This window comes from Oncorhynchus mykiss, chromosome 24 (assembly GCF_013265735.2).
Source record: "Oncorhynchus mykiss isolate Arlee chromosome 24, USDA_OmykA_1.1, whole genome shotgun sequence".
In the NCBI taxonomy this organism is placed as follows: domain Eukaryota; kingdom Metazoa; phylum Chordata; class Actinopteri; order Salmoniformes; family Salmonidae; genus Oncorhynchus; species Oncorhynchus mykiss.
Genome location: NC_048588.1, coordinates 29587321 through 29609981, shown reverse-complemented (window position 1 = coordinate 29609981; position 22661 = coordinate 29587321). Strand labels below are relative to the sequence as shown.

Genomic DNA, 22661 nt, shown 5'->3' with positions numbered 1-22661 from the left:
CACATCCACAGCAACATATCACAAGACCTCACACAGGAACACAGAGACACAACCACAGCTACATATCACCAGACCTCACACAGGAACACAGAGACACAACCACAGCTACATATCACCAGGCCTCACACAGGAACACAGAGACACAACCACAGCTACATATCACCAGACCTCACACAGGAACACAGAGACACCACATAAAAACACACTCTAAATGATACAGTCTAAAATACACAGTGCTTGTTTACAGTAAAATAACAGACCCTGCAGAATCTGGAAACAGAACCAACAGAAGCAAACAAAACTATTAAATATGAGTTATGACTGAGGCTTGAACATAAAACACAAATACATATAAGACAAGTGGAATTCAACTGTAAAGTCATATTTCTGGGCCCGTTATGAGACAGCTTACACTAAACAGTAAACACCTACGATAATCAATACCAATGTATCACTATATTGTAGGAAACTATGTAATTCAGAAAACAGATTACAATAATGACCAATAAACATAAACATATGAAATGCAGTAGTGTACAGATGGAACAGTCTGTAAATAAAGAGTGTGACTGACCTGGTCACAGACGGGGCTGTTGTCGTTGGTGTCAGTCACAGACACCTCCACGGTTGCCCTGGTGACGAACAGGCCGTCGCTAGCGGTAACATTGAGGAGGTATAGTTCCTGTTCCTCACGGTCCAGTGGGCGCTTCACGTACATCTTCCACTCACCCTGCACCTGCCCCAGGGCAAACACCCCCCGAGGGTTCCCACCTGAGGAGAGAGAGAGAGAGAGAGAGAGAGTTAATATACACACTTGAGGGTTCCCACCTGAGGAGAGAGAGAGAGAGAAAGTTTATATACACCCTTGAGGGTTCCCACCTGAGGAGAAAGGTAGGGAGGGAGAAAGAGAGTTTATATACACACACAAACCAGAGAAATGCACACACACTCACAGTCTCACTGTCTAACAAACAAAAAAACACACACAGGAGGCTGCAGTCTGAGGGCCAACACACACACACACACACACACACACACACACACATACACACACACACACACACACACACACTCACAGTCTCACTGTCTAACAAACAAAAACACACACAGGAGGCTGCAGTCTGAGGGCCAACACACACACACACACACACACACACACACACACACACACACACACATACACACACACACACACACACACACACACTCACAGTCTCACTGTCTAACAAACAAAAACACACACAGGAGGCTGCAGTCTGAGGGCCAACACACACACACACACACACACACACACACACACACACACACACAGCGCTCCGTCTGACACAGAGCTTTTTATTTGGACGTTGCACTGGAATTAACAGTGTAGCAATCAATGAGTGTCAAGCACATAAGGACCTTGGCAATTCACCACCTGTAACAGCAGCCGGCTCAGCTCAGCACTACAGTAGGTAGTGCCATCTTCCTACCAAAAACACATTAGACTGGGTCAGCGACAGCATCTCATACACAGAACCTTAGTAACTACACTCACACCTGCCCCTCAGAGAGATAGAGGGTCAAGGAAGGATGGAAAGAGATAGATGATGAAAGAGAGAGCGAGGAAACAGAAGCAGAAACAGAATATATAACAAAAGGGAGAGAGAGAAGAGAGGAAGAGGAGAAAAGGGAGAGAAGGAGATGTAGCGAGAGAGACAAACAGGCATACATGTAACCTACAGCTGAAACACTGAAGAAGCTGTTACAGTGGTATTACTGAGTTATTATGTGGAGACATTTAGAGTTGTGTAACACTTACTGTTCTCTGTCTGTACTAGACACAACACTCTTCACAGCAGAGTGGACCTTTTCACAGAGAGCAGAGAAGCCTCTCCTAGACTAGTGAGTGAGCGGGAGGCTGCAGTCTCAGTGTGAGTACCAGCCATGCAGACTCAGTAATAGACTACAGTTGTAAGATATTAACTTGAGGAAATGTGAATAATTATGTGGATTATAATTAATGGACATTTTTTGTACGGGTTGATACATTTTTCATTGGGCATCAATTTTAAAGTGGAAATTACAGACTTTTTAAACCTTCAATACAGTACAACTTTGCATTTCCTGCTGTAGAGGGAAATTCTCAGCAACAAAGGAGTGATCAAATTAAGATCATGCATCTGTAGCTGTTCCAGTCAGCCTCATTAGCACAGCCTCTACTCTGTGAGCCTTCTCATCACCACTTCAACAAGAACACCTTATCAGCCTCCTTCTGTCCTTACCCCAGTCCTTAATGACTGATTGACTGAGAGGGAATGGAAAGGGTATGCTTATATAGGCTATACACACACAGACAGACATGCAGACAGGTAGGCAGGTATGCAGACAGGCAGGCAGGCAGTAAGACAGAAAGGCAGACAGACAGGCAGTAAGACAGAAAGGCAGACAGACAGGCAGTAAGACAGACAGGCAGTAAGACAGAAAGGCAGGCAGACAGAAATGCAGTAAGGCAGACAGAAATGCAGTAAGGCAGACAGGCAGACAGGCAGACAGGCAGACAGGCAGACAGGCAGACAGGCAGACAGACAGACAGACAGACAGACAGACAGACAGGCAGGCAGGCAGGCAGGCAGGCAGACAGACAGACAGACAGACAGACAGACAGACAGACAGACAGACAGACAGACAGACAGACAGACAGACAGACAGACAGACAGACATTGAGAGAAAGTAGGACGTGAGAAAAAGGGGGAAACAACATAATGACAGAGAAGAGAAGTGCTAGAAGTCCTCGCTTTTATCTAGAGTGACATATAATAAGTGCATTCGATTAAGAAAGTGTCCACAGAGTGTAGACTAGGGATCTGACATCTGAGTCAACCTAACTCACTGACCACTACCCCCTGACAACACACCACACACAGCCAAAAGACTTCTGTCAGTCACAGATATTATCTCTGTCTGAAACATCTATCCCCTCCCCTCCCCTCCTATGACAACAACATCCTAATTGGTTTTTCCTCTCCCCTCCCCTTCTATGACAACATCCTAATTGTTTTTTTCCTCTCCCCTCCCCTTCTATGACAACATCCTAATTGGGTTTTCCTCTCCCCTCCCCTTCTATGACAACAACATCCTAATTGGTTTTTCCTCTCCCCTCCCCTCCTATGACAACAACATCCTAATTGTTTTTTCCTCTCCCCTCCCCTTCTATGACAACAACATCCTAATTGGTTTTTCCTCTCCCCTCCCCTCCTATGACAACAACATCCTAATTGGTTTTTCCTCTCCCCTCCCCTCCTATGACAACAACATCCTAATTGTTTTTTCCTCTCCCCTCCCCTTCTATGACAACAACATCCTAATTGGTTTTTCCTCTCCCCTCCCCTCCTATGACAACAACATCCTAATTGTTTTTTCCTCTCCCCTCCCCTTCTATGACAACAACATCCTAATTGGTTTTTCCTCTCCCCTCCCCTTCTATGACAACAACATCTGAATTGGTTTTTCCTCTCCCCTCCCCTCCTATGACAACAACATCTGAATTGGTTTTTCCTCTCCCCTCCCCTTCTATGACAACAACATCCTAATTGGTTTTTCCTCTCCCCTCCCCTTCTATGACAACAACATCCTAATTGGTTTTTCCTCTCCCCTCCCCTTCTATGACAACAACATCCTAATTGGTTTTTCCTCTCCCCTCCCCTCCTATGACAACAACATCCTAATTGGTTTTTCCTCTCCACTCCAACGGACCGGGCGGGGACAACGGACCGGGCGGGGACAACGGACGCAAACGGAGCAGACATAAAAAGATTTCCATCATTGTAAATGATTCAGACACACAGACACACTTCCTGTAAGCCTGACCAACCACATTGCGCCAAAATTACATCACAAACACTCAATCATTACATTTCCTTTTCCCAGTTTGTTTACATTTGATTAAACTTCCATGACATCTTATCAAGTATGGTGTGGGGCAACTAAGTCTAGGTGAGGCTTTGAGAGCGGCTGGGAGTCAACGGATTTGTCATATCGCATCCCCTGGCTTCCGTCAAAGTGTTAAAATCCTCCCAAGACAACACCCAGCTAAATGAAATGTTGTTTTTCACCTTGTGGTGTTGGTACATGTTCAATACAGGTATTTTCTTTGTGCTAGTATAAAAACATATATCCCTGGTTTTCTAACTATTTCCTGCTGTGTGAAAGATCGATTCAATGTGTCTCTTTGTAAAAGTGTGTAAAATCCGTTCAGGTCACATCTAGCTGTCGTTCATTCTCTTCTTCTCCCAGCAGTGTGTCTCTCTCTCTCTCTCTCTTTTGGTCCAAGCTCTCTGTCATTGATCCTCTCTCTTTCTCTATGCAGTGTTTAACATAAGTTAATTCTCCTTCTCAATCTATCTCCCTCTCTCTTCCTGTTGTAGGTAAGGTCACATCTCTCCCGCCCTCCCTCCTGGCAATGCTAATTACAATTTCATTCAGAAGAGGGTTTCCTGCTTTTCAAAGTCCTTCATTAGCTTCCTATTCCCAGTCGGCATGGCGATCCACTGCTCCGTCTCATTGGGCGTTCCTACTTCATTGTTATTTCCCCACTTGTCAATTAGCAGAGAACAAATCAGGCAACTCTAACCCTCTTTTCAACAAGACATTCATAAAATACAGATTTAGTCATATTTTGTCCTTCTCTCTCACCTTTTATATCTTTGTTTCATTATGTATCAAAACAGACTTTACCACTCTTTCAACTGCCAGGTGCTTCACCAAACCAAATACTCAGCTCCCTAAAAGGTAAAAACATTTATGAAAATCACCTCCCATTGATGTTCCTGGGTCAACCACAATCTAATTAACTCTCTCCAGTCTCCACTTTAAAATAAACACCCATCCATTAAAGCTATGGAAATAAATAAAAACAGGATATATCGCTATAGCAACAACTTTCATCAAATGCACCGCAGGTACACTTAAACTGTTTACTATAACTCTATTTACTACCTCCGCGGCGTTCGCCGATGTCAGGGGGGTTGTGCAGGCACGCCATATTTTGTGATGAAAAAATTGCTTATCTGGGAAAGAGCTAGTCTCAGCAGTATTCAAATCATTATTACTGTGACAACGTTTGTTTATTAATCAAACCTCCACTGCTAGTATGCGCAAACATACCTAAGATATGAATAAAAAATGTATGAATTATGAATCAAGCCTCATACTTAATTTATTGTTATTGGTTTCCCTCTTGTATATTCACAAGCGTTGTTGTGATGGTTTGGAGATGAGCCAGGCAGAATACAGAAGAGTTTATCTAAAGTAAACAAGGAAACAGACAGTGGTACAGACAGACAGACAGACAGACAGACAGACAGACAGACAGACAGACAGACAGACAGACAGACAGACAGACTCACCGACAGAGAGACCGACAGAGAGACAGGCAGACAGACAGACAGACAGACACACCAACAGCGAGACTGACAGAGAGACAGACAGAGAGACAGACAGAGAGACAGACAGACAGACAGACAGTCACACCGACAGAGAGACCGACAGAGAGACAGACAGACAGACAGACAGACAGACAGACAGACAGACAGACAGACAGACAGACAGTAACACAGACAGAGAGACCGACAGAGAGACCGAAAGAGACAGACAGACAGACAGACAGACAGACAGACAGACAGACAGAGAGGCAGGCAGGCAGTGAAGTGAGACAGAGAGACAGAGTCAGACAGAGATAGCCAATACGAAGGTAGAGAAGCAGACAGACAGTTAGTGAGTGAGACAGGGGGACAGAAGACAAGTTGAAAGACAGACAGTGAGACATATGAAGATGCATAAAGAGGACAGACAGCTAAACACATTAATAACACACACACTCCCATTCACTGACTCACCTGTGATGTGATAGCTGACTTGGCGGTTCACTGTAGAGCTGTCGTCGTCTCTAGTGTTGAGCACCGCCACCACCTCACCAGGGGGGTCGCTCTCGCGCACCGAGCCCAGGTACCTCTCATCCAGGAATCTGGGCGGGTTGTCGTTGATGTCCGACACGGCCACGGTCACCGTAGAGGTGGAGGAGAGGGCCAGGGTCTCCCCCAGGTCTGAGGCCACCACCAGGAAGGCGTAGGACGGATACATCTCATGGTCCAACTCCTTGAGAGTAGAGATCCAGCCAGTGTTGCTGTCAATGGTGAAGGTCTGTGTGGATTGGTCCGGCTCCCCTTCGGATTGCGCCAACATGACTAGGCTGTATGTAACCTGTCCGTTAGCTCCAGAGTCTGGGTCCAGAGCCTGAACCTGGATGATTATGGTGCCGATAGGCATCCCTTCCATCACTGTCGCCTCGTAGGAGTTGGATTCAAATGCTGGCTTGTTGTCGTTCAGATCCAGGACTTTGACTTCTACGTCAACGCTGGTCACAGAGTCCAGCTTGGCCTGCTGGACGGTGGCGGTGACCTTGAAGTGGAAGGCAGTGATGACCTCGTGGTCCAAGGGCTTGTCCAGCTTGATGACCCCAGTGTCCCTGTCCACCACCAGGACTCCATCCTGGTTGTTCTCCCCGGTCTCTCCGTTGACCAGAGCAAAGGTGACTGGCAGCGAGGCGTAGCCTGATGGGGTGATGAGGCGGACGGACCCTAGGGCAGTTCCTATAGGAGTGTCCTCTGGGACGGTAAATGAGAACTGGGGTTGGGTGAAGGAGGGGATGAGGGCGTCAGATGCCAAGACGTGGATGTAGACTGATACTAAAGAGTGCTTGACAGGGATACCTCCATCTACTGCTTTAACAAAGAAAGACAGGACTGAGTTGCGCAGGTGGCTGAAACTCCCCTTGGTGACCATCCAGCCGTTGTCAGGGTCGATCTCTAACATATCCGCCACGGGCACGTGTGCCTCGCTGTAGAGCGAGTATGTCACCTTAGAGTTGGCACCGTCGTCAGGATCATACGCCTGGATCTGGGTCACCAAGAAGCCCTTGCCTACGTCGGATTTGACGGAAGCACGGTATTCTGTAGCTCTGAAGCGAGGGACATTATCGTTGTCATCCACCAGGGAGACCCGGACGGTGCAGTAGGAGGCCCTTCCACCCCCGTCCTGGGCCGCCACCGTAAGGACAATGTCCTTGTTGGCAGGGTCCTCTCTGTCCAGCTTCTCCAGGGTGGTGATCTGACCATTGGCGTCCACACTAAACTGATCCTTCCCCACGTCGTTGACGAATGAGTAGGTCATCTGGCCAAACACTCCTGGGTCAGCATCGGTCGCCCTAACCTGGTAATAATAGTTAAGTTACTTTCTTTTAGATGGGGTATTGTACATAGTAAACATGTCAAACAAAACATATTACAAATACTATTACAAATATAGTATCATGTGCATCAAAGATTCATTAAATAAAATACACAATTCATTACCACAAGCTGGATACTTTAAAATGAATGGCTCTTACCTGGATCACCTTGGTTCCTACCGCTGCATTCTCCCGTACCTCTGCATCGTAGGCATTCAGTCCAAACACAGGGCTGTAGAGGTTGGCCCCCAGGACCCTGACGTGCACCTGGGCTGTGCTGGTGAACACCCCATCAGAAACGGATACATTCAGACTGTAGGCTGGCTCCATTCTCTGCTTCCTGTGACCAGACAGCGTGATGATACCCGTCTTACCATCCATCACAAAGTTCATCCTCTCGTTTCCTGACAGGATGCTGTACTCCAGTTTGTCATAGTCGGAGCTGTCAGCATCCGAAGCCTGGACACAGGTCACAAAATAGCCCCTCATGGCCAGTTCGCTGACATAGGCCTCATAGAGAAGCTGGTTGAACACCGGAGGGTTGTCGTTCATGTCATTCACCACTACCGTGACCGACACTTCACTGCTCAGCGGTGGGAAGCCGTTATCGGTTGCCCTGACGATGAAGTCGTAGCGCTGGACCAGCTCGTGGTCGAGCATGCGGGCGGTCAAGATGAGGCCGCTGCTGCTGTCGATGTGGAAGTGGTCGGTGCTGTTGTAGGCATCTGTGGGGTAGAATATCTGATAGCGTACAATGTTGTTCTTCTCAGAGTCTTTGTCGGTAGCCACCACTTGCAGAGCCGGAGTGCCAATCATGGCAGTCTCAGACAGAACTGCCATATAGGACATTTTCTCAAACACCGGAGGGTTATCATTGAAATCATTAACTGTGACATCTATGTCCACCTCAGCACGGGCGCCGGTCAGGTAGTCTGTGGCTCTGATGGTCAGACGGAAGGATGGGGCGATCTCATAGTCCAGGGAGTTGATGACTCTGATGACTCCGGTGTCAAAGCCGATGTCGAACTGCAGAGAGGGGTCTCCCTCCACGATGGTGTAGATTATGTTCTGGCCCTCAGGGCTGGTGGCGTTGATTCCTAATATGGGAGTGTGTACCGCTACGTCCTCGTTCACCGACACTGCGTAGAAGGACTTATCGAAGACGGGCATGGCCTTGTTCACCACGGTGATGGGGAACTCTAAGGTGGAGGAAAGAGGAGGGTAACCTCCGTCCTTGGTGTAAACTACCATCTGGTACTCCTGGTTGGACAGGTCAGACTCAAAAGACTTCTTCAGACGGAGGCCGCCCGTCAGCCTGTCGATCTCAAAGTGTCCGTGGTCGTCTTTCAGGTAGTAGGACACCTCTCCGTTGATGCCTTTGTCACGGTCCACAGCGGTGACCCGGAATATGGCCGAACCAGGTTCGGCCTCCACTTGGACAGCAGCGTAATACGGTAGTCCCACGAACACAGGAGCGTTGTCGTTAATGTCCTCTACCTGGACCCTGACAATCACCCTGGCAACACGCAGACGGTCGTGCTCCCTCCCTGCCTCCACCACCAGCTCATAGAACTCCTGCTCCTCACGATCGAAGGGAATACCAGTGGTCTGGATTACGCCCGAGGTGGGTCGGATCCGGAAGCGTGTCCCAGGATTCAGTAGGGTGTACTTGAGGGGCTCGTTGAGGCGATTCCCCACTGCGTTGACCACGGCAACTTTGGTGATGTTGGTATTGTTCTCTTGGATGGACGAGGAGTAGAGGCTGTGGGCAAAGAAGAGGCCAGAGTCCAGCGTCTCACGGACCAGAACAGTGACTAGAGCAGTGCTGGAGAACTTACCGTCGGACACTTTGACGTTGAAGCGGAAGCGTTCCTTGGAGAAGTTGTTGTTTTTGACGGTGATGATGCCGCTGGAGGGCTGGATGGTAAAGTGCTCCAGGTTGCCATCTGTCACTGAGTAGGTGAGCTCTGTGGGGACGTTTTGGTCTGGGTCCATAGCTGAGACCTGTAATGCCTCCACTCCTACATAGGTGGGCAGCAGCAGGACAGTTTCGTAGGTATCTTGGGTGAAGCGAGGTGGAGAGTCATTTGTGTCGATCACCTGGATGGTGACCTCGGTGGGGCTATCCGCTGTCAGCTGAGGCCTCCCACTGTCTCTCACATGAACATGAAAGTTAAAACTAGCAAACGTCTCGTGGTCCAGGTTGGCGATAGTCCTGATGGAGCCGGTGCCAGAATCCACTGTAAAGAACATCTTGGCTGTGTCCTCAACGATCTGATAGACCAGGAGAGCGTTCTGGTTGCGGTCAGCATCAGTGGCCTTGATGACCAGAGGAGTTTTGTCTGGGTTCAGGACCACACTGTTGATGGGCGCCGCCTCGCTGATACTACCCTGGTAGCACAGCAGCTGGAACACAGGTGGGTTGTCGTTTTCATCGACCACCCGTATGAGCAGGGTGGCGTTGGAGGCCATACCAGCCATATTGGTGGCCTGGACGATCAGGTTGTAAGATGCTGTAGTCTCATAGTCCAAGGGTTTATGAGTTGTGATCACGCCACTGTACTGGTTGATCCTGAAGGTGCGTTCGCTGTTGCCATGTCGGATGTCGTAGGTCAGCGTGGATTGGCTCATGGCGCTTACTGTGGTGACAGAGGTTCCCACGGCAACGTTCTCTGTGACCTCGGCCTGGTACTCGGTCTGGGGGAACTTGGGTCCGGCGTTGTCGGAGAGTGTGACGGCGATGCGAACCACAGAGGTGGCAAAGAGTGGTGGGGAGCCGTTATCGGTGACTCTGATGGTAATGACGTAGTAGCCGATGGTGGAGAGGTCGAGTTCGCGGGCCACAGAGATGATCCCCAGAACCGGCTCAATCCGGAACGTGTTCCCCGTGTTGCCTAAAGGAAAACAGACATAAGAATGAATGATAAATACTAGTGCATCGAAATCTATATCAACTGCTTGTATATTGTCATCTATTATCGATATACTGTCTAAATCAGGGGTCTCCAACAGGTCGATCAGAAGCTACAAGTAGCTTGAAGCCCACCTCCGAGTAGCTTTCTAAACAATTCTGAAAGTACATGCAATTATCACGTTTTCCCACGGCAAAATGTCATAAACAAATCTCACAAGTATCAGACACAAGTATCAGACACGCAAGCTCCCAGCTACTATCTAATTCAACGCGATATTAACATTATCCTACCCCTGGTTAGCCACTATTGGCTTAAAAAAGCAAATCTAATACAATATCTGCCAATTAATTTCCAGCAATATTGCCCTTGTCTGTCTGTGTGGTGCGCTGGTTTGTCTATCACTCTGTGTGAAGCCAGTTGATGTGATAACCATCTTGTAGGTTGACAGAAATACTTTCCCCAAAACATTCTCAATTAAATGTTAACTGCAAAGTAGGCTTACCTGGCAGAAGTATATCATTTGTATCTATTATTTGTAATGAAAAGAGTAGCAGCAGTACAGAACCATCGCTAGACTGTCATATTAGATGGCACATTCCTCAAATTAGAAGGGCCATATGCGCAACTAAAATTACACTCCAAAATAAATGTGTTAGTTTACTTCCAGACCCTCCAAAAAAGGGTCTTCTGATGTGATTTAAGCATGACATGGACTCAGAACATCCAATTGTATTGTTTCTCTGTGAACAATTGTACATTTGAGAGTCTAACTAAATCTAAAATCAGGTTAAATAAAAGTGAGAAAACATCATTTGCGAAAAATCTAACAGAATTTTGGGAAGAAATAGGAGATTTTATAGGACCCCCTTAGAGTGGTTAATAAACAATTATTTGAACAGGTATATTGACAGAAAACATCTTGAACACTAAGGACCTGGGAAGAGTTACAAGGTAGAGGAGCAGGGAAGAATGGGCATATTTAAAAGCTATTTAAAAGCTGGAAGAAAAAAAATTGTGGCTCCCACCATGTTTCATTTTTAAAAGTAGCTCTCATGCTAAAAAAGGTTAGAGAACCCCGGTTCTAAAACTTGTATTATAAACTGGGTGGTTTGAGCAAAGAAAGCTGATTGGCTGAAAGCTGTGGTAAACGGTATCAGATGGTATACCATGGGTATGACGAAACATTTATTTTTACTTCTCTAATTACATTGGTAACCAGTTTAAAATAGCAGTAAGGCTCCTCGGAGGTTTGTGATATATGGCCAATATACCACAGCTAAGGGCTGTGTCCAGGCACGCAGTGTTGTGTCATGCTAAGAACAGGCCTTAGCTGTGGTATATTTGCCATATACCACACCTCCTCGGGCCATATTGTTTATTTACAAAGCCATTTGTATAGTTGCTCACCTGATTCCATGGTATAGAGGAGTTCTGCGTTCTCTCCTTTGTCCTTGTCCAGGGCAGTCACCTGGAGCACAGCAGAGCCCACTGCTGCAGACTCATAGACCGAACCCTCGTACAGAGCACTGGTGAACACTGGGACATGGTCATTAACATCCTCCACATCCACCAACACACGGGCCAGGTTCCTCCTGTACGGAAACTCTTGGTCTTTTACCTGAGGGCGAAAAATGATTCTAATCATTAGTCTACTAACGCAGGTGTATAGTATTATCAGACACTATTACATTTCTCATTTTTTAACCAGCATGAGGCAAAATGAACACTTGCCTATTACAAAATAGCTTTATGTGTTACGGCAATGAATAAACATACAAACAGAATCAATAGGACAACATTACTGGAGTTTCCCTTTAAAACATGTACTGAAGCTTTAACTTCCCATGAAATGAAACGGCAGTGTCACAGCAAATGGCTCTGGGTCTTTTGGGACGGACTAATCCCCTCATTGGGAGATCAGATGACAATTTGAGTGCTAATCAGATGGATTTATGCGAGACTCTCCACAACAAGAGAACGGGATCAGAGGCAAAGCCTGTCTCACACGAGGCGCCACACAGGGGGAGTATTAATAGAACCAGTATTAGCATCAGAATTAGCGCTAGCTCTGCTGGCGGTATTATGAAACGCTGGCTAGTTCAACACACTTAACACAACCCAATGGGCCTATGAGTGGTATAATAGTCCTAAACTGAATGGTATTATGATACTGAGGAAGTGTTAGGCGGAAGATCACTGGGTCCATTGGAGACAATAGAGTTGTTCTGTCTCTGTTCTGTCTGTGTCTATGTACGCCTGAGGCTCAGGATAATAGGTGTGTCATTGTGGTCTTTCTATTAATCAAAGCAGCTACGCACAAAAGACCAAACTGTTATATGTGCTCTGGTTGGGGAAAGTTATCTTGGACTCTGTCGTGGTTATGTGTAGTCAATGTATATTTATATTGTTAGACCTCTTATCTCGTTGGTGCAGGAAGATGTTATAATTAGGAGATACTGATCATATTGTAGCCTATACATTGTACCCTATACCAATGCCCTTACATACCTGGTTCCAGCACAGCAGGCACTGTCATGGGCACACCGAATGCCAGATATTAAAGATACTATCTACCTGTGGATTTCACCAAATTAAATCAGTGAGCCCGCCTAAACTTCATTCAATACAGTGTTTTCCCTAATAAAACATGTCAGGCAGACGTTCCTATCTGGCTTCAAAATGACACCGTATAATCTATAATTATAATGATTTGAGAAGACATTAAAACGGTACGACTACAGTGGTAGAATGAGCAGTCGTTTCCTATTTATCTTACCCACTGAACCAGATGAAATGAAGTAAAACAGAGTGAATGATTCATTTCAGAACTCCACACACACACACACAAACACAGTCAGACTCCACACACACGCACAGTCAGACTCCACACACACACACACACACACACACACACACACACACACACACACACACACACACAGTCAGACTCCACACACACGCACAGTCAGACTCCACACACACACACACACACACACACACAGTCAGACTCCACACACACGCACAGTCAGACTCCACACACACACACACACACACACACACACACACACACACACACAGTCAGACTCCACACACACACAGTCATGGTTTCTAAAACCGTCTCATTCCCCTGACAAGGGTGAGATGTTGGTTCACTGCTCTCAGTAATTTGTGTAATTGCTTAACGATGAGCTCAGGTAAAATGAGAACACAGACAGGAGTAGTCAGCCTCTAGCAGGAGAGCTGGGTTACATTAGAATATTAAGCTGCCGCAATAAAGATAATGCTCTTGAACCACTACATCTCTACTGTCTTTTCTCCTCTCCTCTCCTCTCCTCTCCTCTCCTCTCCTCTCCTCTCCTCTCCTCTCCTCTCCTCTCCTCTCCTCTCCTCTCCTCTCCTCCTCTGACAGCTTCAACACATCCATGACCAACGGAGGGATTTTTCATGTAGAATCTTAAGGGAATGTGACCAAATAATGCAAATGGAATCCTCCCTTACAACGTGATTCAAGATAACCGAACCATATTTGATACAACATTAACGGTATCAGTCTCTTACCATGACAGTGAGGATGTGCTGTGCTCTAGCCTCGTGGTCGAGTCTCTCTGTAGTATACACCGTGCCAGTGTTGGGGTCAATACGGAACAGACGCAGGCTGGAGGGGTCGATGGCGCTGTGGAGGGAGTAGGTGAGACGGTGGCGCTCGTCACGGTCCGACGCTAACACCTGGACCACCTCCGTCTCCGGGGGCGTGTCCTCAGAGATGGTGATGTCATAGGTGGGCTGAGAGAAGACAGGAGCGTTGTCGTTGTTGTCCAACACTGTGATGTGGACCTAGAGAGGAGAAGGAGAGAGGGTTGTTGTGGGTAGGGTTAGGCCAATATGTCATAGTACTACAACACACACATGTTTTTGTCTTCAGTCTTCAGTGGGAGTGAAGGGTAGGCCATAACATATACAGTCGGTCAGATACAGCACAGTTCCGTGTCATACAGTACATATTTGCGAGTCTGTCACAACTGTTATGTGAATAAGAAGTGTTTTGCAGTTCATGTATTTATATACACCATGTACCGTATATGCCAATCGAGACATATGTTTGCTGACGTGCTTGTTGTGTGTCATGTACTGTGTTGACGGTTGATGACTCATGGAAACCTTGTGAGTCACAAACGGCAGATTCCCATCGTAGATGACAAAGGCGGTTGCGTTGCGTAAGAAGGGCGTATTGGGAGGCCAACGGCAGGGAAGGCTAAATATAAGACAGAAGCAGCAGAGGTCTTCCTGCCGGTGACCAGCGGAGATTTCCCCCATTGGGCATCAGGCTGAGGCTCCATCTGTGATGTTGAAGAAGGGAACTCTGCACAGCCTCTCATGACTGGCTCTACTGTCAGCACGTCTTACAGGTGTGTATGTGAGCCGTGTGTGTTTCAGGGTTCGTACAGACAGTGGCAAGTCAAATTCAAGGACTTTTTCAATAATTAATATTGATTTTCAAGGCCCAACAATTTGTATTAGTTCCTATTATGCAATTGTTTCTAGTCGCCAACAGATGGCAGTAAATAGCCACAACATCATGAAAAAAATTAATTAATTTACTAATTTTAATTGTATTTTATTTCACCTTCATTTAACCAGGTAGGCTAGTTGAGAACAAGTTCTCATTTACAACTGCGACCTGGCCAAGATAAAGCAAAGCAGTGCGACAAAAACAACAACACAGAGTTAGACATGGAATAAACAAGCATACAGTCAATAATACAGTAGAGAAAAGGTCCATACAGTGGGGAGAACAAGTATTTGATAGACTGCCGATTTTGCAGGTTTTCCTATTTACAAAGCATGTAGAGGTCTGTACTTTTTATCATAAGTACACTTCAAATGTGAGAGACGGAATCTAAAATCAAAAATCTAAAATCAAAAATCCAGAAAATCACATTGTATGATTTTTCAGTAATTAATTTGCATTTTATTGCATGACATAAGTATTTGATACATAAGAAAAGCAGAACTTAATATTTGGTACAGAAACCTTTGTTTGCAATTACAGAGATCATACGTTTCCTGTAGTTCTTGACCAGGTTTGCACACACTGCAGCAGGGATTTTGGCCCACTCCTCCATACAGACCTTCTCCAGATCCTTCAGGTTTCGGGGCTGTCGCTGGGCAATACGGACTTTCAGCTCCCTCCAAAGATTTTCTATTGGGTTCAGGTCTGGAGACTGGCTAGGCCACTCCAGGACCTTGAGATGCTTCTTAGTTGCCCTGGCTGTGTGTTTCGGGTCGTTGTCATGCTGGAAGACCCAGCCACGACCCATCTTCAATGCTCTTACTGAGGGAAGGAGGTTGTTGGCCAAGATCTCGCGATACATGGCCCCATCCATCCTCCCCTCAATACGGTGCAGTCGTCCTGTCCCCTTAGCAGAAAAGCATCCCCAAAGAATGATGTTTCCACCTCCATGCTTCACGGTTGGGATGGTGTTCTTGGGGTTGTACTCATCCTTCTTCTTCCTCCAAACACGGCGAGAGTTTAGACCAAAAAGCTCTATTTTTGTCTCATCAGACCACATGACCTTCTCCCATTCCTCCTCTGGATCATCCAGATGGTCATTGGCAAACTTCAGACGGGCCTGGACATGCGCTGGCTTGAGCAGGGGGACCTTGCGTGCGGTGCAGGATTTTAATCCATGACGGCGTAGTGTGTTACTAATGGTTTTCTTTGAGACTGTGGTCCCAGCTCTCTTCAGGTCATTGACCAGGTCCTGTCGTGTAGTTTTGGGCTGATCCCTCACCTTCCTCATGATCATTGATGCCCCACGAGGTGAGATCTTGCATGGAGCCCCAGACCGAGGGTGATTGACCGTCATCTTGAACTTCTTCCATTTTCTAATAATTGCACCAACAGTTGTTGCCTTCTCACCAAGCTGCTTGCCTATTGTCCTGTAGCCCATCCCAGCCTTGTGCAGGTCTGCAATTTTAGCCCTGATGTCCTTAAACAGCTCTCTGGTCTTGGCCATTGTGGAGAGGTTGGAGTCTGTTTGATTGAGTGTGTGGACAGGTGTCTTTTATACAGGTAACGAGTTCAAACAGGTGCAGTTAGTACAGGTAATGAGTGGAGAACAGGAGGGCCTCTTAAAGAAAAACTAACAGGTCTGTGAGAGCCATAATTATTACTGGTTGGTAGGTGATCAAATACTTGTGTCATGCAATAAAATGCAAATTAATTACTTGAAAATCATACAATGAGATTTTCTGGATTTTCTGGATTTTTGTTTTAGATTCTGTCTCTCACAGTTCAAGTGTACCTATGATAAAAATTACAGACCTCTACATGCTTTGTAAGTAGGAAAACCTGCAAAATCGACAGTGTATCAAATACTTCTCCCCACTGTATATAGTGTGTGCAAATGAGGTAGGATAAGGGAGGTAAGGCAATAAATAGGCCATAGTGGCAAAATATTTACAATTTAGCAATGAAACACTGGAGTGATAGATGTGGAAAAGATCGATGTGTAAGTAGAGATACTGGGGTGCAAAGGAGCAAAAAAATGTAATAACAGTATGGGGATGGGGTAGTTGGATGGGCTATTTACAGATGGGCTATGTACAGGCGTACAGAGGGGCTATGTACAGGTGCAATGATCTGTGAACTTCTCTGACAGCTGGTGCTTAAAGTTAGTGAGGGAGATACGGGTCTCCAGCTTCAGTGATTTTTGCAATTTGTTCCAGTCATTGGCAGCAGAGAACTGGAAGGTAATGCGGCCAAAGGAGAAATTGGCTTTGGGGGTGACCAGAGAAATATACCTGCTGGAGCACGTGCTACGGGTGGGTGCTGCTATGGTGACCAGTGAGCTGAGATAAGGCAGGAATTTACCTAGCAAAGACTTACAGATGATCTGGAGCCAGTGGGTTTGGCGACAAATGACGCGAGGGCCAACCAACGAGAGCATACAGGTCTATACATACTCATCACTACCTTACAGTTATAGTTCTACCCCAAAATACGTGCTTCACCACTTATTTACTACATACATGAGAGGTAAGTCAGGACTGATGATGTTGACTGATTTCCTTATATAAGCTCAGTAAAATCTTTGAAATTGTTGCATGTTGCATTTAAATTTCTGTTCAGTGTACATAATATTAAATTGTATTTATATTTAAATTGTCTTCATACCATAGACGACTACATTTTAGCTCCCAAAGGCTATCCCAACACATAATGACATGAAAGTGAATTCTGACAGTGTAAAAGGCCCTTAGTTGTCTCTAAAATGGAATAAGATTAAAGACTGGGGACCCTTTTTACATTTTAGGGGACCCCACATGGGTTCCGGACCCCAAGTTTGGGAACCATTGTACAACTACCCTCTCTCCCTTCTTCCTCCAATGCTTCCCCTCTCTGCGTATCAAATCAAATCCAATGTCATTAGTCACATGGGCTGAATACAACAGGTTAAGGACCAGTGAACTGCTTACTTACACGCCCCTAACCAACAATGCAGTTTAAAAAAACAAGGCTAAGGATAAGAAATAAAAGTAACAAGTAATTAAAGAGCAGCAGTAAAATAACAATAGCGAGACAATATCTCCTTTGCCTCCTCCATTGCAGCCTGACTCACCACTGTCTGTCTCACTACTCTTTGTTATAAGAACTTATAGTAGCCCATCTTTTGATTATAGCTAGCTTAATTTCAGTCAGCTGCTCCTGCGGAGGTCAGGCTCTGTTCAACGTTAGCTTCTAACTTCATCCTTCTATCCAGGGGGGGGGTGTATTGTATACCCATAGGGATTTAGTCAGCACATCTTGCAGGGGAGTGTAGGGACTGTGATGTGTGTGTGTGTGTGTTGGAATGAATAGCAAGGGGGTTTGGACAACGTGAACAGGTACCATCACGTAGGGTGTGACATGGCTTAATGGACCGACTTAGACAGAAAGAGCTACACAGGCTGAGTAGAGAGTAGAGTAGCTGAGAGGGGATGTTTTTGGCTACCTGTGCTCTAGCTAGCTACTAGACCTCTGTACTTAATGAGGGAACCCACTGGGCACACACTGGTTGAATCAGCGCTGTCATTTCAATGAGATTACGTTGAACCAACGAGGAATAGATGTTGAATTGACATCTGTGCGCAGTGGGTTGGCTCTCCCTTTCAGGGCACCCAGCAGTAAAGCTCCGTTGTAGTTCCCTCCAGCTATCATTCTGAACGAACAGAGGGTGAGAGAGAGCGATGAAAGGGAGAGGGGGGAAATTGAAAAATGTGATGTGAGTGAATGTGTTCATAATAATCTAAATCTACAGCATTATCACTATCAGCAAACTATCATTTTCACCAGGGAACTAGTTTCCCTGTCACATAGTCTCAGAATGCTTTACAAAAACTTTGCCACGCACCGTAGGAACATGACAGACAGACGGATATGACAAAATGACAAAATACATATGAATATAAATGATATGTACGAATGTGTCCTTTTCGCACGACTAATTCCTGGGTATTGAAAAGCACTGGCCCTGAAAATGACAACGGAGAGAACAGGTAGAGTGACATATGCGTGAAACGGACTGTCATAGGGAAATTATAAGGTGTCTTGCAAGCACATTCCATATGTCAGCGCATTCCCTTCCGCTCTATAAAAATGCTAATCCATTCTACTGTATGTGTGTGTGTGTGTCTCTCTGTGTGTGTGTGCGTGTGTGTGTGTGTGTGTCTCTGTGTGTGTGTGTGTGTGTGTGTGTGTCTCTCTGTGTGTGTGTGCGTGTGTGCGCGCGTGTGTGTGTGTGTGTCTCTCTGTGTGTGTGTGCGTGCGTGTGTGTGTGTGTGTGTGTGTGTGCGTGCGTGCGTGTCCTGTTCTGCCACAGTCACCTGCATTTAACACACAATGAACACACATTGTATATGACATGACATCTAAAAGAGGAAAGAGAAATACAGGTATATTTCCTATCAATTTAAATTGCGGTATTTAAATTGTGATATTTAAATTGTGATATTTAAATTGTGATATTTAAATTGCGATATTTAAATTGTGATATTTAAATTGCGATATTTAAATTGCGCTATTTAAATTGTGATATTTAAATTGCGATATTTAAATTGTGATATTTAAATTGTGATATTTAAATTGTGTCCAAACCACTTTAGAACATGACAGTCCTAACTTAAACAGAGACTGATGAATAATCTTCACACGAGCTCAGTTTACACACTAATAATCTTGTTCCTTTTTGTTTGGAATGTTCAACCACAGCACAGCCTGAACAGTGCAAAGGATCAGAACAGGACGTGACAGGACAGGGGAGGCTATTGTCCTCTGTACACATCGCGTCCTTGACCAGAGGAATTAAACGCGGGGGAAGAGAGTGCTCCGATCACTCTGATAGGACTTTGACACGGCGCATGCCATCCTTCATGTGACAATGTGACGGGCGCCATCCATCAAACCATGTAAAGACGTTTTTCAAAATGGTTGATGGAAAGAAAAATAAATGTCATTGGGAATGGGGGTGTAGTGTCTGTCTATGAAGGCGAGGTCTGTGTATATGGTTTCAAATGTAACTATTAGAAGCACATACAGTACCAGTCAAATGTTTGGACACACTTACTCATTCAAGGGTTTTCTTTATTTTTACTATTTTTTACATTGTAGAATAATAGTGAAGACATCAACACTATGAAATAACACATATGTAGTAGCCAAAAAGGTGTTAAACAAATCAAAATATATTTGAGATTCTTCAAAGTAGCCACCTGTTGCCTTGATGACAGCATTGCACACTCATGGCATTCTCTCAACCTGCTTCATGAGGAATGCTTTTCCAACAGTCTTGAAGGAGACCCCACATATGCTGAGCACTTGTTGGCTGCTTTCCCTTCATTCTGTGGTCCAACTCATCCCCAACTATCTCAAATATGTTGAGGTTGGGTGATTGTGTAGGCCAGGTCATCTGATGCAGCACTCCATTACTCTCCTTGGTAAAATAGCCCTTACACAGCCTGGAGGTGTGTTTTGGGTCATTGTCCTGTTGAAAAACAAATGATAGTCCCACTAAGCACAAACCAGATGGGACGGCGTATCGCTGCAGAATGCTGTGGTAGCCATGCTGGTTAACTGTGCCTTGAATTCTACATAAATCACTGACAGTGTCACCAGCAAAGCACCCCACACCATCACACCTCCTCCTCGATGCTTCACGGTGGGAACCACACATGCAGAGATAATCCGTTCACCAACTCTGCGTCTCACAAAGACACGGCAGTTGGAACCAAAGATCGTAAATTTGGACTCATCAGACCAACGGACAGATTCCCAACCGTATGTCCATTACTCGTGTTTCTTGGCCCAACCAAGTCTCTTCTTATTATTATCCTTTAGTAGTGGTTTCTTTGCAGCAATTTGACCATGAAGGCCTGATTCACGCAGTTGATACTGAGATGTGGCTGTTATACTTGAACTCTGTGAAGCATTTATTTGGGCTGCAATCTGAGGAGCAGTTAACTGTAATGAACTTATCCTTTGCAGCAGAGGTGACTCTGGGTCCTCCTTTCCTGTGGCGGTCCTCATGAGACTCAGTTTTATCATAGCGGTTGAAGGTTTTTGCGACTTTGAAGTTCTTGAAATTTTCCCGATTGACTGACCATGTGGACTGTTGTTTCTCTTTGCTTATTCGAGCTGTTCTTGTCATAATATGGACTTCATCTTTTACCAAATAGGGCTGTCTTCTGTATACCACCCCTACCTTGTCACAACACAACTGATTGGCTAAAACACATTAAGAAGGAAAGAAATTCCGCACATTGACTTGTATCAAGGCACACCTGTTAATTCAAATTGTTAATTGAAATGCATTCCAGGTGACTACCTCATGAAGCTGGTTGAGAGAATGCCAAGAGTGTGCAAAGCTGTCATCAAGGCAAAGGGTGGCTACTTTGAAGAATTTCAAATATAAATATACTTTCTTGGTTACTACATTATTCCATATGTGTTATTTCATAGTTTTTATATCTTCACTATTATTCTACAATGTAGAATGTAAAAATAAAGAAAAACCCTACTTTTGACTGGTACTGTATGTGGTTTATCATGTACTTTATGAGGGTGTGTGTGAGGGTGCATGCGTGTTTATGCATATTCAGATGTATATGTGGTAGCACGCCAAAATCAACATGTACAGGTAGGAGATTTGGCTCTTTCTGAGAATAAATAGAGATATGATATGTTGCGTCTCCAGCTGCAGTACCTGTGTGGCTGCAGAGTTGGTACCGTCCGTCACCTCCACAGTCATGTTGTAGAAGGAGCGCTGCTCAGCGTCAAGAGGCTTAGCGATGATGATGGTGCCCACGCCCTTCTCTATGTCAAACAGACTGTCAGTGTTACCGCCTGGCCAGGAGGGGGGGATAGAGAGCAGAGGGGTTTAGAGACAGATGGGGGGGACTGGTTAATTAATATCACACTCTTTTCTCTCTCACTCACATGCTCTTCTCTCTCTCTCTCTTTCTCTCTCTCTCTACCTCTCACACACAAACTCTATCACACATAAAAATATTTTTTTAATAAGTGTATGGATCTGTGATAGTGAAAAACAGGGAAGGAGACTGAATTGTGGCTGTGACAGTGTTGTGGGGAGTGTATGATCTGAACAATTCCTGGCCCTCTGCCAGGGAATACATAAATAGACACAAACACACACAAATAGAACATTACACAAAAAAGTGCACACACATAAACTAATAGGGAGTGGCATGCACAATCACTTGGTTCACAAATACAAGTGTCTGTGTATGTGTGTATGTGTATGTGTGTGTGCGTGTGCGTGTGCGTGTGTGTGTGTGTGTGTGTCTTCCTAACAATCTGTGAGTAATTACTAGGTTCAGACAGATCCAATGAGACTGTGACAAACTGAAGTCTTTCCTCCTCTTCCAAATAACAATTAAGAGACAGAGACCTAGTAAACAAGAGAGCCCTCAAAGACTGAATTAACAGAGCCTTCAAAGACTGAATTAACAGAGCCTTCAAAGACTGAATTAACAGAGCCCTCAAAGACTGAATTAACAGAGCCCTCAAAGACTGAATTAACAGAGCCCTCAAAGACTGAATTAACAGAGCCTTCAAAGACTGAATTAACAGAGCCTTCAAAGACTGAATTAACAGAGCCTTCAAAGACTGAATTAACAGAGCCCTCAAAGAATGAATTAACAGAGCCCTCAAAGAATGAATTAACAGAGCCCTCAAAGACTGAATTAACAGAGCCCCCAAAGACTGAATTAACAGAGCCCTCAAAGACTGAATTAACAGAGCCTTCAAAGACTGAATTAACAGAGCCCCCAAAGACTGAATTAACAGAGCCCTCAAAGACTGAATTAACAGAGCCCTCAAAGACTGAATTAACAGAGCCTTCAAAGACTGAATTAACAGAGTCCTCAAAGACTGAATTAACAGAGCCCTCAAAGACTGCATTAACAGAGCCTTCAAAGACTGCATT

At 45.3% G+C, this 22661-nt stretch overlaps 1 protein-coding gene across 3 annotated transcripts in view; it reads right to left on the bottom strand.

The window, feature by feature from the left end:
• LOC110503387 (protocadherin Fat 3) overlaps window positions 1–22661 on the bottom strand; it is a 347421-nt gene that overhangs the window by 49424 nt on the left and 275336 nt on the right. For all 3 annotated transcript variants that reach the window (XM_036962020.1, XM_036962021.1, XM_036962022.1), the window contains exons 7-12: window positions 21420–21559; window positions 13738–14013; window positions 11587–11797; window positions 7424–10158; window positions 5874–7245; window positions 575–771 (exon numbers count right to left, since the gene is read on the bottom strand). In XM_036962020.1, the coding sequence (XP_036817915.1) occupies window positions 575–771; window positions 5874–7245; window positions 7424–10158; window positions 11587–11797; window positions 13738–14013; window positions 21420–21559 (4931 nt within the window). The remainder of the gene's footprint in view (window positions 1–574; window positions 772–5873; window positions 7246–7423; window positions 10159–11586; window positions 11798–13737; window positions 14014–21419; window positions 21560–22661) is intronic.